The sequence below is a fragment of the Macrobrachium rosenbergii genome, chromosome 41 (assembly GCF_040412425.1).
Source record: "Macrobrachium rosenbergii isolate ZJJX-2024 chromosome 41, ASM4041242v1, whole genome shotgun sequence".
Lineage (NCBI taxonomy): Eukaryota > Metazoa > Arthropoda > Malacostraca > Decapoda > Palaemonidae > Macrobrachium > Macrobrachium rosenbergii.
Window position 1 is genome coordinate 59,705,980 of NC_089781.1, and position 15,061 is coordinate 59,721,040.

General features: G+C 46.1%; 1 protein-coding gene across 1 annotated transcript in view; it reads left to right on the forward strand.

Annotated features, from left to right (window-relative positions):
* Positions 1-1,042: 1,042 nt before the first annotated feature.
* Positions 1,043-15,061, forward strand: part of LOC136827189 (pyruvate dehydrogenase E1 component subunit beta, mitochondrial-like) — a 35,517-nt gene continuing 21,498 nt past the window's right edge. The window contains exon 1 of the mRNA XM_067084960.1: positions 1,043-1,209. Within this exon, the coding sequence (XP_066941061.1) occupies positions 1,180-1,209 (30 nt within the window). The 5' untranslated portion in view covers positions 1,043-1,179. The remainder of the gene's footprint in view (positions 1,210-15,061) is intronic.

The following is a 15,061-nucleotide window of genomic DNA, read 5'->3' on the forward strand; positions in this document are numbered from 1 at the left end:
AAGGGGCAATTATAGATTAGGAACAGGTTACTTTTAAAGCTTGGTAGACTTACACTACTTTGCCCTTCGACTTCTTGTGTTGTTTAATCATAACTCTAGATTCAGTGTGAGATTATGCTGGTACTGTATTGTTGTACTCGTATAATATTCCTATGGTTTTTCATTTTATAATACTGCAGGCAGTGAAGAGCTATATTGTAATTGCTGTTATTATTATGATTTCATACTCAGTATGGGGACGTCTTGTTAATTGCACCTATCGTTAACTGCATTATAATATGGACTTTGGCATTGAGGACAAAGTTTTGGGACTTGCAGCGTGATAGGATCATGATGGGGAAACAATAAGTGAATTCCCCATCCATATTGCAGCAGCTGTTCTTTCCACCCTCCCCACACAAAAAAGCTCATTTTCATTAGTCAATATACCCTGTCGAGGTTTGGTTGGAGATGCTGTTTTCTCTATTGCATGCGGTCTAGCACAGGTATTTCTGTTATCTGTTGCAGATTTGTCAGTCAGCTATCTATGAGTGCTTTTGTATGATTACTTGATATTTCGCTAAAGTACTATCACTTTATTTATTTTGAATGGTCTAGCTATGAAAATAAAAAGTGATGACGCAACTTCTTGATGTCTCCTATTGAAACTAAGATTTTGCGAAGAGTATTTGCAGCATATAATTTTATTAAAACGTATATTTCAATGCACTGCAATGCTATCAATTTCTTAGGAATTTGACCTCTTGTGTCTTTGTATACTTGCTTTATCATTGGGTATCATACGGTTTTTACATTATTTCTTATTGTGGCACAATATTAGGCCATATGATTATCATTTATGCCAGTCTATTAGGATAAATATAACACTGTTGGTAATGGTTTGTTGAATTTGTTTCTTCATCACTGGTAATAGGGTATAATCTAACTTGACAAGCAAACATAAAAGAAGCTGTTAGGAATTTTGGTTTTGATGCTATTAACAGAATTTTATTTTTTATTCAGGACAAGTTTAAGAAAATTCAGTTACCTGCCGGTGACGGTTGTTACATATCTTTGCATCGAACCATTCTGTTGCATAACAGTTCGATAGAACCTTTGCTGGTTACGCATTAGCCCCGTCCAGTGTCGGTCACTGAGTGTGTGTATACCCGGCCACAAGTGGTTCTCCATATATATAAAATGGCCTTAACGGCAACTAGGGTCGCAAAAGTAAGTATAGGACTTGAATTTACATGTATGTCTTCGGAGTTGATCAAAGGGCAATTTAAGGCGAGTTGATTAGGTTGTTGTCATAGAGCCTAAGGTCGTCTCTTGAGTTCTATGCAGACGACATTTCGTGAATCAGCTGATAGGTTGTCATAGGCCCAGTGACAGTTTTAGTTAGGTTATTCATAGGCCCAGTGGCAGTTTTAGTTAAACCTAGTTTTAAAATCAGATCTTTTAAGGGCCAGTAAAAAGATATTGGGAGAACTAAGTGGTAGCTCCGTGGCGGCAGTTTCTTTCCAACTTGACTTTTTTTACAGTTTTGGTTGCTAATTATGGATTTACCTTCAGTTTTTGTCGCACGATTGTTATTAACCTGTAATTACCCACAGAACTTCATCCCACAAGCTAGGGGACCGATGGGATGGGGTTATGGGTAGGGTAGACCACCGGGACAGGTGATGATTTGCTTCCCCGCTTGTTACTGTCCTACAATTTAGGGGACCCCCTAGGGAAAGCGGGTTTATGGGTGTGGTAGACCACGGGGGTGAGAAGGCGAGCAAACTTTACTGTATAGGGCATTACAGAGACGAAAAGCCCTACACAAACACAGGAGGAACAAGACGACAGAGGTAGCTGTTACAATGACAAAACAAATGCACCTCCCTTATCAGCAGCCATAAAAGTGTGGGTAAAACCAATTTCCAAGGTATAACAGGCGTGGAGTTAATACAGTACTTAGAAGTACCATGATATTTATTCCTGTGCTGTTTTGAATTCCACGAGCCTTTGTAAGCTAAGGCCAATATGGTTGCATGTGTAGCCTATACGAAACACTACTGGTAGGCTAAGGCGGTCCTGGTCGTTTCGGCCCTAAGTCACTTAGGCCGTAACATCCAAAACAATGTAAGACGTTATGTTTATGGCATTTACTGTTATGTTTATGGTATTTACCATTATTTCATGTTTTACGTACATCCCCAAGGGGCTGGTACTAAACACGGCTCCCATTTTGCACGTAAACGTGCTTACAGCCTAAATGACTTAAGGCCGAAATGACCCGAATGCAGCTAAGGCTTCAGATGTTAACTTAATTCCACTGCCTGGGGGCTCGTTGGAAAGCTGCAATTATGCGTACTTGCTTTTGTCTTTGGAGTTTTAGTGTCAGCATGATTAGCAATGCAGTGCTTATTTGTCAAACCATATGTGAATAACAATGCAGTGCTTGTCAACCTATGACGATGTAGCCTAAGGCTAAGGGAGTTATAGTGTCAGTGCACCTCATGGGATGCACATTAGCCATTACTAGAGGTTTTTTGCAGCGTCCTTTGGCCCCTAGCTGCAACCCCTTTCATTCCATTTACTGTACCTTCATTCATATTATCTTTCTTCCATTTTGCTATCCACTCTCTCCTAGCCTAACAATTGTTTCATAGTGCAACTGCAAGTTTTTCCTCCTGTTACACCTGCCAGATCTAGGCTACCTACTCTCATTTTCCTTTCCAGCACTGAATGATCTTACAGGTCCCAGTGCTTGGCCTTTGGCCTAAAAACTAGCTTATATGCAATTTCATTCCCATGCTAGGTATTCTTTTCTTAAAATCTATGGCCTCATCTGTGACTTCAGAGTTTTCCCTTTCCCCCGTTGCTTCCAAACCTTCTTCCATTGCTCTTTCTCAACCTTCTTTTTTGGGCCACTCTTCGGGTTCTTTGGTTGCTCATCCAGTTTTGTTGCCTTTAGCTGACTTGTATTCTGTGCCATCTTCGGCGAATCCCATAATTTCTCAGGCTTCTGATCTAGTTGCTGTGGCAGTTGGCGGTGCGCCTACCTGAGCGTTCAATGTTTCAGTACCGATAATTTCCGCAATCGCTCCGATAGCTAGGATGGCTGGTAATTTGTCTTCCTGTTACCTTGGATTCGGTACCTTGTAACTTCCGCTTCAAAACTCCTCTGAGTTCCGGTCCAGTTGGTACATTCTGCACCTGTCCAGCGTTGTCGTCAGGGGCTCTGGTGGTTACTCTGAGTTTGGCTTCTTCATTCTTCCCTCCGGTTTCTTCTTTCTCAACTTTTCCTGCAGGTTTCTCTGTTCCTCCGGCTAAGGCGGGCAATGTAGGTTTGGGGTTGATTCCAGGTCATCAAGGACCTTTTCCCCCTTCTTCCTTACCCAGCGGCTCTTCTGTTCTGGATTCCCATTCTCATGTGGCTCTGATGCATCTGGGTTTGCGTGGTTCGGGTGTTGCGGCCTCTTCACACTGAGGAGTGGTCGTTGTCTGCCCTGGTGTGGCTGGCCCAGGTATTGCATCATTGTCGGAGGGTGTGGGGCTTTGAGCAACCTATTTCGGTTGCCTCCAGTATGTTCGTGACTGATTCTTCAGGTGTCCGTCTTGCACACCCAGGTGTATCATGTTCCAGATTGTCGAGTTCAGTGTTTGCTAGGGCTCAGCCTGTCTCATTTCCTGTTCCGGCTTGGTCGGACCAGTCCGACAAGGATTGTTCATGTAAAGAAGAGGATCCGGTACTGGAGGTTAGTTTTCCTTCAGCCAATGAGACCGAGCACATGCGGATGGTGGACTTCATCCATACTCTTTATCCTTAGTCCAAGGCCCCAGAGGAGCCTACACAACCAAATCAAGCAATGTTTGAGTCGCTATATGTGATAAAACCAGTAGTTGCTCATTCATCAAAGAATCTAGTCTGGTTTGGCTGTGTCGAGCAGGCATTGAGGGAGGCAGACGATAGGTTAACAGCTTTGATAGGGCCAGTTAGGCAGGATTCATCCCTGCTTCCTATTCGGAAGGGGTTTTATAGGGTTGCAGGTAACCCTTCTGCAGGTGTCAGGGTTCCTCGCAACAAATTGGTGGAGGCTCCTCTATCTCGGGTTCTGTCTTCGAATCGCCTGGTATCTGTTACTGCTAGAGAGGCTTGTATCTTAGAGGACATTTTCCGTGGCCAGTCGGAGGCCTTGTCCCACTCTTATGTGGATGTTGTCTGGATTGATGGGGTTCCTTAAGTAGGATGGGTATACTCCTTCGGATCGGACCTTGTTTGATAACCTCATCACTTTGGTGTCGATGGGTTTGGCTTACCAGGCGAACATTTCCGCAGGCTCTACAATGGGTATTATTTTACTTATGGACATTAATTGCTTTCAACATAAAATATAGGTTTTTCTGTTGTATTATGATGTGATTTGAATGATTTTTGAGGTTTATTTCCATAAATGAATACTTATCCTTCCCGCAAATGATATATACAAAATTAATAAAATTACGACTTGTCAGAATACTGCACCCCCCTTCTCCATAGCTAATACGGCAAAACTGTAATCAGTAAACACAGTTTTGCCGCATTAGCTATGGAGAGGGAGTGTATTCTGACAAGTTGTAATTTTATTAATTATGTATACAGTATATCATTTGCGGAGAAGGATAAGTATTCATTTGCAATGGAAATAAACCTCAAAATCATTCAAATCACATCATAATACAACAGAAAAACCTATATTTTATGTTGAAAGCAATTAATGTCCATAAGTCAAATAATACCGTACAATGTTCTTTAGGAAGAAGAGGAGGGATTTCTTTTTGAATCATCTGCCTCCCCATTATCCGGATAACCACAAGAGGGTTCTGTTGAGGGCTCCCTTTGCGCTCAGGAACAGTCTGTTTAGGGAGGAAGGTGTTTCTGCCATGGTGAACTTTGTTTCTTCAACATTGGCAGATGAGTCACAGCAGGCCATGATTTGAGTAGCAGCTCAGAGTGTCCGATCGTCTAAGAGAATGTCATCGCTGGCTAAGCGTCCATGTTCCAAGTCTCCGGTGAGATCTCCGAAGAAGGTCCGCTTTTCCTCCAAAAGTCCTGCTTCTGCCTCGGATCCGAAACCTTCTGCTTACTAGAAGGGTTTTCGGAAATAGGAGACCTTCCCTTTGCCTGCACCTGTAGGAGGTTGGCTTGCTCCTTTCTGGAACATCTGGAAGGAGTGGGGCACAGAGAGTTGGGTAGTGGAGGTGTTAAGGAAAGGGTACAGAGTCCCTTTTCATTCTCGTCTTCCTTTATCTGGCTCACCAGTTCACCTTCCCAGTTATTCCCCATCCTCCATCAGGGGGATAGCTTTGGCAGCAGAAATCCAAGCCCTTTTAGAGAAGGGAGCATTAGAGCCCGCTCCCCCTTCTCCAGGGTTTTACAGCCGGATCTTCGTGGCCCCAAAAGTGGGAGGATCTTGGAGACCCATTATAGATCTCTCTGGTCTCAACCGGTTGGTCTTCTTGATGAAGTTTCATATGGAAACTTCGCAGTCGGTGCTGCGGTCAGTTTGGAGAGACGATTGGATGATTTCAGTGGACTCAAGGATGCATATCTCCAGGTTCCGTTTCATCAGGAATCTCGGAAGTTCCTTCGTTCCTCGGGTCCAACTGGAACATTCCAGTTCAAAGTCCTCTGCTTCGGTCTGATCACAGCACCTCAGGTATTCATGAGGGTAATGTCTCCTGTTTCAGGCATAATGCATCGTCGGGTTTTCCGGATGTTCCGGATGAGGAGATATCTCGATGATTGGTTGGTTCAGGCTTCGTCGGTAGACGAGGTGCTGCAGGCAAGGGATTTCTTACTGAATCTCTGTCAAGAGTTAGGAATTCGGATCAATTTAGACAAGAGCTCACTAATGCCAGCACAAGAAAAGACGTATTTGGGGATGACAATTCAGACGCATCTTTTGAGGGCTTTCCCGACAGAGGAGCGGGTTCTGGCGATTCTAAGCCAACTGGAGGTATTCCTGTTGGACAGAGCTCAACCTGTGAGCCTGTGGAAAAGCTTGCTGGGCCGAATGTCCTCCCTCTCGCTTCTAGTTCCAGAGTCTCGTCTCCGGATGCATTCTCTGCAGGTGTGTCTCAGGAATCGCTGGGACTTTTGGGAAGAGAACACGTTCATAGTCTGGGACGATTCTTGCCTGAAGGATCTTCAGTGGTGGCCAGAAGAACATCATCTGACTGCTGGCATAAGATTGGATTCCCCTCTTCCAGATGTTCATCTGTACACAGATGCCTCAGATCGGGGTTGGGGTGCAACCCTGGAGGAGTCTCAGGCTCAGGGCCTTTGGAGGGATCAGGATCGGGAGGAGTCCATAAACTGCAGAGAGTTAAGAGCAGTAGAGGAGGCTCTAAGTTGCTTCTCAGAGCAGGTAAGCAACAAGACAGTAGTGCTGTTTTGCGACAACGTTACTGTGGTGTCATATCTCAAGAAGGAGGGGGAACGAGATCGCAGGCATTAAACGGCATAGCACAGAGAGTTTTCCGTTGGTGCTAGGACTGCAGAGTTTCTCTCACTCCCCAGTTTGTGTCAGGGAAACTCAATGTATTGGCGGACGCTCTGAGTCATTCGCAGGAAGTTCTTGGGGGAGAATGGACTCTAGTTCAGGAGGAGGTGCAACTTCTGTTGAAGAGATGGCCAGCGACGATAGACCTCTTCGCCACCAGGCTGAATTTTCGTCTCCCAGTCTACTTCTCCCCACTAGCGGACCCCATGCCCTGCGGGAGAGATGCAATGCTACACTTCTGGGACAACATGCAAGTGTATGCATTCCCTCCATTCGGGATGATCCAGGAAGTGCTGGCAAAGCTCAGAAACTGCGACAACATGCAGATGACTTTGGTATGCCCCTTCTGCCCTCAAAGACCTTGGTTTCCCGGACCTTCTGGATTTATTGACGGAAGTCCCGGTATTCCTCCCAGAGAGGAAAGATCTTCTCAGACAGCCGCATTTCCATTACTTCCATCAGAACCTCCGCTGAAGCTAGCTGCGTGGAGACTGTCCAGTGAGTGGCCCGTCATTCAGGACGCTCTAAGGCACTGGCTCGACAACTGTCTTTCTGTCTGAGAAGTTCAACTAAAGGACTACCAGGCCAGGTGGGCGATGTACCGTAGTTGGTGCTGGAAACAGGGGCATAGTGTTTTGCGTCTGTCAGTGGCGAAGGTGGCAGACTTCCTCCTGTTCCTGAGAAAGGAAAAGAGATTATCCTATTCTACAATTGCTGGTTATAGGTCGATGCTCAGCAGCACGTTCCAATTTCATCTCCTGGAGCTTGTGACCAGCAGAATTTTACATGATTTTCTTTGATCTTTTAAAATAGAACGTCCAATTCTTCTGCTTCGGGCCCCCCTCATGGGATTTAGCAGCTGTGTTAAGTTTCTTAAGACCTGTAGCATTTGAACCCTTAGTCACTGTCCCTAAGGCAATTAACTAAGAAGGTATTATTTTTAGTTGTGCTGGCTACAGCCAAAAGAATCGGAGAAATTTGGGCGGTTTCGAGGATGGCAACCTTTTCGTGGAAAGATATTTTTCTTTCATACCTGCCGGAATTCATTGCGAAATCCGAATCAGAAACGAATCCTCTTCCAAGAGCGTTCAAGGTCGCATCCTTGGAAGATTTCGTAGGAGATGACAGTTCTGAAATCCTGCTTTGTCCGGTTAGGGCTCTGAAAGTTTGTCTCGTACCGAAAAACTGTTGCCTCGCCCATGAACATTATTCGTTTCCCCTAATTGTCCATCGCGTTCTATTTCTAAGAATGTGATTACAGTAGTTTCTTCCTATGAGAGGTTATTCAGCAAGCATCAGAGGATTCTTCATCGCTTTTGGAGCCTTGGAGTTCCTTTTCGTGTCCAAGGGCGCATAGTATTAGGGGGGTGGTGACATCTTCAGCTTTCCTTAGGAATTTTTCGGTGTCAGCGATCTTAGAGGGGGCCACTTGGAAGTCGGTGTTGGTTTTCACGACTTTCTACCTCAGAGACATTCAGTTTTCTTCGGAGAAGGGTTACTCTCTGGGTCCCATTGTGGCAGCCAACTCGATTTTATAATTACATAGTAATGTCAGGGGGGTGGGTGGAGACTTTAGGTAATGAATGTAGTCTAAGGAACTTAGGATTCTCTGTTGGTCGGGATTCATAGTGAGAGTATTTAGTTTGGCATTAGTACTGTGAAGTTAGGCAGATCCAGTGGACAGATTTGGTTTCTTCAACCTCTTCTGCGCAGACATCAGCGGCAACGGGCGGCGAAGAACTCGAAGATACTGCACACTCAACTTCCCCTTACATGAGAGGCTACAAATGCCACATGAAGAGGTTCATTGTATTCCTCCATACATGAGAGGCTATGAATAGCCACATGGGAGGTTCATTGTTCTCCGTTATACATGGGAGGCTCTAATTAGTCACATGGGAGGTTTGTCTTTCTCCCCTCCATTCATGGGAGGGTTTGAATACCACATGGGAGGTAGCTTGACTCAGACAATATCTAGACATGAGACTGACGTTGGGGGTACTCTCTATACAGGCATCCTCACCTGCTGAGTGGGATAACCAGGTGAGGGTACATTCATTTATACAGGTGGGCGAATAGTGAGTTACCTGCTTTCCCTGTTGGCAGGTTGGGCTGAATTAGATTGATCCCATGTCCTTTAAAATTTTGTTAATCGGGCTAATTCAGGTGTTCAGGGAGTGTATTGCAATATGAAGTTTTCATAATAAAACTAATATTGTAATATTTACCTGAACACCTGAATGATTGCCACCCTCCTCCCCACTTCAATTTGAATAGTGAATAACTCAGTTGGGGATCTCGGCCTCACTCGGCCGGGACTTGTAGCAGCGTTGCCAACGGTACTTCAGGTAACTCATTTGACAAGATTTTCCTGAAAGTGTTGGTAACTCTGACAGTTACGTACCCACTTAGTGGGTAAAGAAATTATGGGGATGTAGTTCAGGCTGGTCAGTGACCAGGGCTAATTCAGGTGTTCAGGTAAGTATTACAATATTAGTTTTATTATGAAAACTTCATATTTATATCATTTCCATTTCCATTCATTGTCACCATAGTGCTGAATGACCCAGTGGACCCCAGTGCTTGGCTTTATGCCTAAATCTCATATTCCATTCCATTCCATTCCAATACAATTCCTTGTTTTTCTCTTGAGTTTATGCCTTCAATATTCTAATGTAGCGATTCATACTGATATTTGTAAACCCTACGACTTTTATTAGCTGATGATGTGTTAAACTGGAAACTGGTTTTAACGCATTGCTAGGGCAACGGGCTTAAGCTAGTTATCTCTTGATGTACGTTCTCTTGGTGAGAATTTTATTCTCTCAGGGAGAATTTAATTTCTTCGCATTACGAAGTTTCTTTGGACACTCAAGGAGAGGGAGCAACCGAGATTGATTCACTCGACTCAGGAGCTCCAGGTGTGTGAGTCTGGAGCTCTCGGCTCCGGCCAGCCCACGATCGTGTTCGCGTGATCAGCCACGCTCGCCCAAGCTGAGTGCTTGGGTTCTTTCGAGCCGATACCCGAGCGCTTGGCTCCAGCCAGTCTGCAATCTCGTTCGCGTGATTGGCCTGGGCACTTGGGTTTTCTCGAAACCCTGAGTTATCCTTACTAGTATCGTGGGGTTACCTCTACAGGCTGGTATCCTGCTCAAGTTTCCTCGGAAACTCGAGTAGCTGCTCCTGCTGTTTCTGCTGCTCCAGCTGTTCCTGCTGTTCCTGCCACCCTGGCTGCACCTGCTGCCCCAGGTGCTCCGGTTGCTCCTGTGGTTCCTGCCGCTCCCTTCTGGATGGGATAAACTGACTGCCATTCTGAAGAAGATGTTGAAGAAGAAATCAAAGAAGGGGTCATAAGGTGTCATCATCGTCTTCTTCATCTTCAACTTTGTCATCTGCTACCTCCTCCCCGTCTCCTTTTGAGGCCTGCTGGCTGAAGAAGAAGAAGGCTGCCTCTCCTTCCCCTAAGAAGACCTGCCACAGGACTTGTAAGAGCCTGTCTCCCTCCACAGGGGAAGCAGTGGGATCTCTCCGCTCTCTCCAGCCCACTGGCTCAGGAACCGATTCACATACCCCACCAAGGTCTCACGTCTTGGGAACCTCGAGTGCACAGCCTCCCGAGGCCTGCACACTTGAAACCAGTTTGAAGAAGTCTGCTTCTAAGACTGGTTCTGTGCCTGCCTCTTCCCGAGTTTCTTTAGACAATCGAGAGGAGATCACTCCCATGATTGTTCAGTATGAGATTCAGGAGTGTCGGGTGTTTGGCAGAGTCGAGTCATGCTGAGTGCTCAGGCTCCTGCAGAATCTCGAGCACCCCAAACCAGCACAGGCGAGTCTGCTCCCCGGTCTGGTTTAGGCACAGAGCGAGAGAAAGTGCTGAAACATGCGGTTGTTTCGACACCTCTGCCAGTACCACTTTGAGTGCTCAGTCAGGTTCTCAACCCTGTGCTTCGGACTCGAGGGTCTGAGCACTCAGAGACACAGTGAGGAGGTTCTCTGTCCAGTCTTCTTTTGTGAGGAGGTCTTGACCTCGAAGAAGACTGGAGCACACTGAGAGGATAGTGCAAGTTCACATCAGATGGTACTCGGGCGCTCTGCTGTGTCCAGCCCCCGATTGTGTTCACATAATTGGCCTTGCTCGACGGAGGGGAGTGCTTGGGTGCATTTGCCTGAACCTCTCTGTTCTCCTCTAGGGACAGCGTCTCTCCAAGGCGTAGGTGCTCTCCTAGACCTGTGCTGCTGTCGCCACTGCAGGTTGGTGACTGCCCACTGCCTGCCTCTCATGCTGGTTCTTCCAGCAGGACAGGTAGGAGTGCTCGATCCTCCTCGCTTGCCCCCTCGACCTCATGGGTTTTACTGGGAGGAACGAGTTGGACAGTAGGAATCCAATGAGATAGTTTCTTATTGGAGTTGGGCTACGAGGGCCTATGCCTTGGGCTCAGTTCTCGGGCCAACTCAGTCGTACGCTCAAGTAGTTGAGGAGGGATCCCAGGGGTCTGCCGAGGTTCTCCCTCCTGCAGGGAGAGTGGATCGGGTGTAATGCACCCTGGAAGGACTTGAGGGTCCTCTTCCTCAAGATGTGGACACCTCTGAGATACAGAGGACCTTTGCAGAGGTCATTGCACTGATTCGTCAGCACGATTTTGGGGAAGGGACCATGGCTTCTTCTGTGGATCATACTTCATGCCTTGAATCCTTTTTGGGGTCCAAAAAAGGAACCAAAAGCTTCGATGGGGCTGCCATGGTCTGCGCTTGCTGAAGGGGTACTCAATCAGGAGAGTAACTTGGTCTCTGGGCAGGAAATTCACTTTGATTGATGTGCCTGAAGAAGCTTCTTTCCCCTCCTCTGCCTCGACAGGAGTGCTTATACATGCTTGCGGAAGGGGGCAGTCTGAAGGTAGGGCCATTTCCTACCTGGCACCGGATGGCAAACCTGTAGGCCTGTAGGAAAGATCAACTGTTCACCACCATCTTTGTGATATCTGGGATAAGGAAGTAGCAATCATCGTCTGCATTCTTTGTCTGCTGCCGCCTCTTTACCCTCTTCTTCGAGTGCTCGCCCAGGGAAGACAGAGGGATATCTTGTTAGCTCACCCCAGTCTCTGGATTTGGGGGTTGTATCATATACCTCGTGAAGGTATTGTGATTCGGGAGCTTGAACGCGCTGGTCTCCAAGTTCTGTGTTCTTGGAACCAGCTCTGGGAAATCTTCTTCCAAGACTGGTGTTGTGCCTGCCTCTTCCCAGAGTTCTCTTTGGACACTCGAGTAGAGAAAGCTCCTGTGGATCATCCTGGACGTGATTCGGGGGCTTCGATTCTCTGTGGGTGCTCAGGTTTCACTTAACCTTGAGTCCCCAAACCAGTACTGGAGTGTCTGCTCCCCAGTCTGGTTCAGGCACAGTACGAGAAAAGGTGTCGAAGCATTCAGATGCTTCTTCACCTCTTACCCGTACTTCTTCAAGTACTCAGCCAGGTTCCTCGCCAAGTGCTTTTGTCTCGAGGATTGAGCACTTGGAGATGTAACGTGGAGGTCTCCTACTCAGTCTTCTCTCAAGGAGGCTTCGGCCTCAAAGAAGACTAGGGCACTTCGTAAGGTGCAGACATAGCTGAAGATGGTGTCATCAGTACCTTTTAAGATATGTGTTTCCGAATATAGTAAACCTCCCGTATTTGCGGTCTCACGATTCGCGGACTCGCCTATTTGCGGATTTCTCTAGCCCTTAAACGCCGACTGGACATATTATACGTCGACTAAAATTGTCTGTCGGGTGCTGAGTGGACGTACGGTACGTCGACTACAAAAAGTTTTTTTAAATATTCGCGGAAAAATAGTTAAAGACCTAGTTTGCGAAAGATTTTAAATCATGCACCTTGAGGGATGCTGGGATTTAACGGATCATGCTGTTGTTTTATTTACAAGCGTTACCCAGCTGCGCATGTGCGAATTTCTTTCTTCTCACACTACAAAGCTTCAGCGGCGCATCGTCGGAGAGCGATTTCTTGACGCATTCGTGTTTTGCAGAACTTTTGCGAGTGTTAGCGTATTTGTGATGCAACAGGACGTTTGCAGAGATGTCCCAACGTCGTCAGGACCGTGAAAGGCGCGTATTGCCTGTCAGTAGTGAGCGTGTGAGGTGAGTTTTAGATTTGGATGCTGGAGAGGGACCAAGCACCCAAGGTGACCCAGCTTTTCAACTCTGTGTTGTGGCCACCGTGGGGACCAAGGACCACATCCTGTGCCTTTTACGACCCTAGGAAGCATCGGGATGTCCTGAGGGGCATTTGTAAGCATTTGGGAGGCCTCCAACAAAAAGGACATTGATGAGTACTTGTTGGAGCTCGATCGAGCAGGTGGAAAGCCCTCATTTTGATGGCAGTTGGTCATCTAGTGATGAGGACATCACGCCCGATGTCAGTGATGACGAGTATTTGCCCCCAATGTCCATATGGGAGCCACAGCCTGAAAGTGAATTGGAGTTCAGTGGTTTCAGTGCCTATGAGGGAGAGTCTGAGGAGGAGGAGGAGGCACCGATTGTGGCTGGTGGGGACTACAGCTTATTGTGGAATCCGAACCACATTATACCGAGAAATGAATTTCTGTCACCAGAAATAAATTCCTCTAATTCGTCGTTGGCTGGTTGGAGAATCAAACGTGGGGCCAGCAGAGTGCTAGCTGAGAACGGTACCCACCTTCAATGAGAATTATAGGCAGTCCCCTGGTTTACAACGGTCCGCTTACGATGTTCCGAGGTTCTGACGCTTTTCAAATATATTCATCAGAAATTATTTCCCGGTTTATGACTATGTTCGGGGTTATGATGTGTCGTACGCCGATTCGACGGAAGAAATATGGCTCCAAAACGGCAGAATAATCAAACTTGTGAGGCTTTTTTGATGAAAAACTCAATTAAAAAGGGATTTTGACAAAAGAAAATCTAGTTTGAGGAAGGGCCTCCGTGTCACCCGTGAAATTCTATACTAACACGGTAATTTCTAGGTATAAAATGCTAGATATACCAGAGAAAAAGAGCTTCAGGAATGCTGAGGTTACTACCCTCAGATCTAGCCGCCTTCCCTAAGGAAGATGACGCCGTGGTATAACCAATGGGTGAGGAAAGGATTCAAAACCACAGAGCTACACCTCATAGGATATCCCCATGTCAAAACTCTCAAAGAGAGCGGTGAGCCGTTACAGCCCCCACGCACAGGCGTCCACCAGGCCGGCGACACAGCGCCACCTACATCATTCCAGACTAGCACCACCCCCAGGCTTGGCATGTGCAAGTAGGGGGGGAGCAGAAGCCACTTCTGGGAGGGTCTGAGACACGGGCCTTCTCAGAAACAGATTTTCTCTAATAAAATCCCTTTTCTGAGTCCAGCCCTGTCAGCCGGTGAAATAGTGATAGAGAATCATGCCAAGACTGCAAACTATGCGAAACATAAGGTGATCTGAAGAAAAACACAAGCTATGGAAATGGATTTAATGAGAATATCTCTCCACATGAAAAAATGAATATTAACATGAAAATACAGTAATACGACCTTAAAAGTAGAATACAAAGTCAATACACCAAACAATATGACAGGCAAAATACATTCAAAAATACTTAAGATTATAAGGAGTAAATATGAACTTACTGTATAACTAAACATAAGAGAGACATCTACAACATCGTAGAAAATTTATGGGGGCACATGGAGCAAAATAAAAACAGCCCAGTACCCCTAAGACAATCCAAAATTACAGCATGTCAAAATACAGTCCCCAAAAGATAATAAAAAGACAATAATAATATCAATATGAGGAGCAAGGCAGTGAGGCATGATCATCCAGAAGGGCAGGCAGAGAAATAAATGAGGCAGGCGGGCAGGGGGGAGGGGGAAGGATAAAGGATAATTAAGGTGGGGGAATGACACTCCCCACAGCCACTGTAGAAAATTCTCTAGGGTCGAGTGATTTTAAATAATGGCGTTTAAAACACTAGAGGTGATTTCCATCCTCGTATATTTGCAAGTTCTGAAAAATCCATATTATGAAAATAATTAGTGGAAGTAGTTACTGCACGGATATCATGAACCTTAGGACTGAATCCGCTAGCTTATTTAATGAAATACAGAATTTGTTGCCCATTGCATTTAATCTAAAGAGTTCCACCTTAAACATCTAACTTTACCTGGTAGTTATATATAGCTTAAGTCCCTGGACGCCACGGCAGAATTTCAAAACTCGCCGCAATCGGGCCGATCGGGTAGTCAGGTGAACCACCAGCGCCTCTCTCTTACCCAGGTACCTGAACCATTCCAACTATTCCTGCAGGATCTTCCTGCCGCTGTGTCGGGTAACATCGATGGAATTTCACCAGAGTCTGTTTTTTCACAACTTATTTTGGTGAAGTACACTTTGGCTTGGCTTTCGCTCGTTTGCTTTTAGAATTTCTTACAACATACCTGACTCTTCATCGAGTGTGAGAATGTGTGTGCGGGGATGCAAGCGGCTTGCTAAAGCCTCCTTGGGTCCCCTCTCAGTATATGTGAAGAACGGGAATGGTT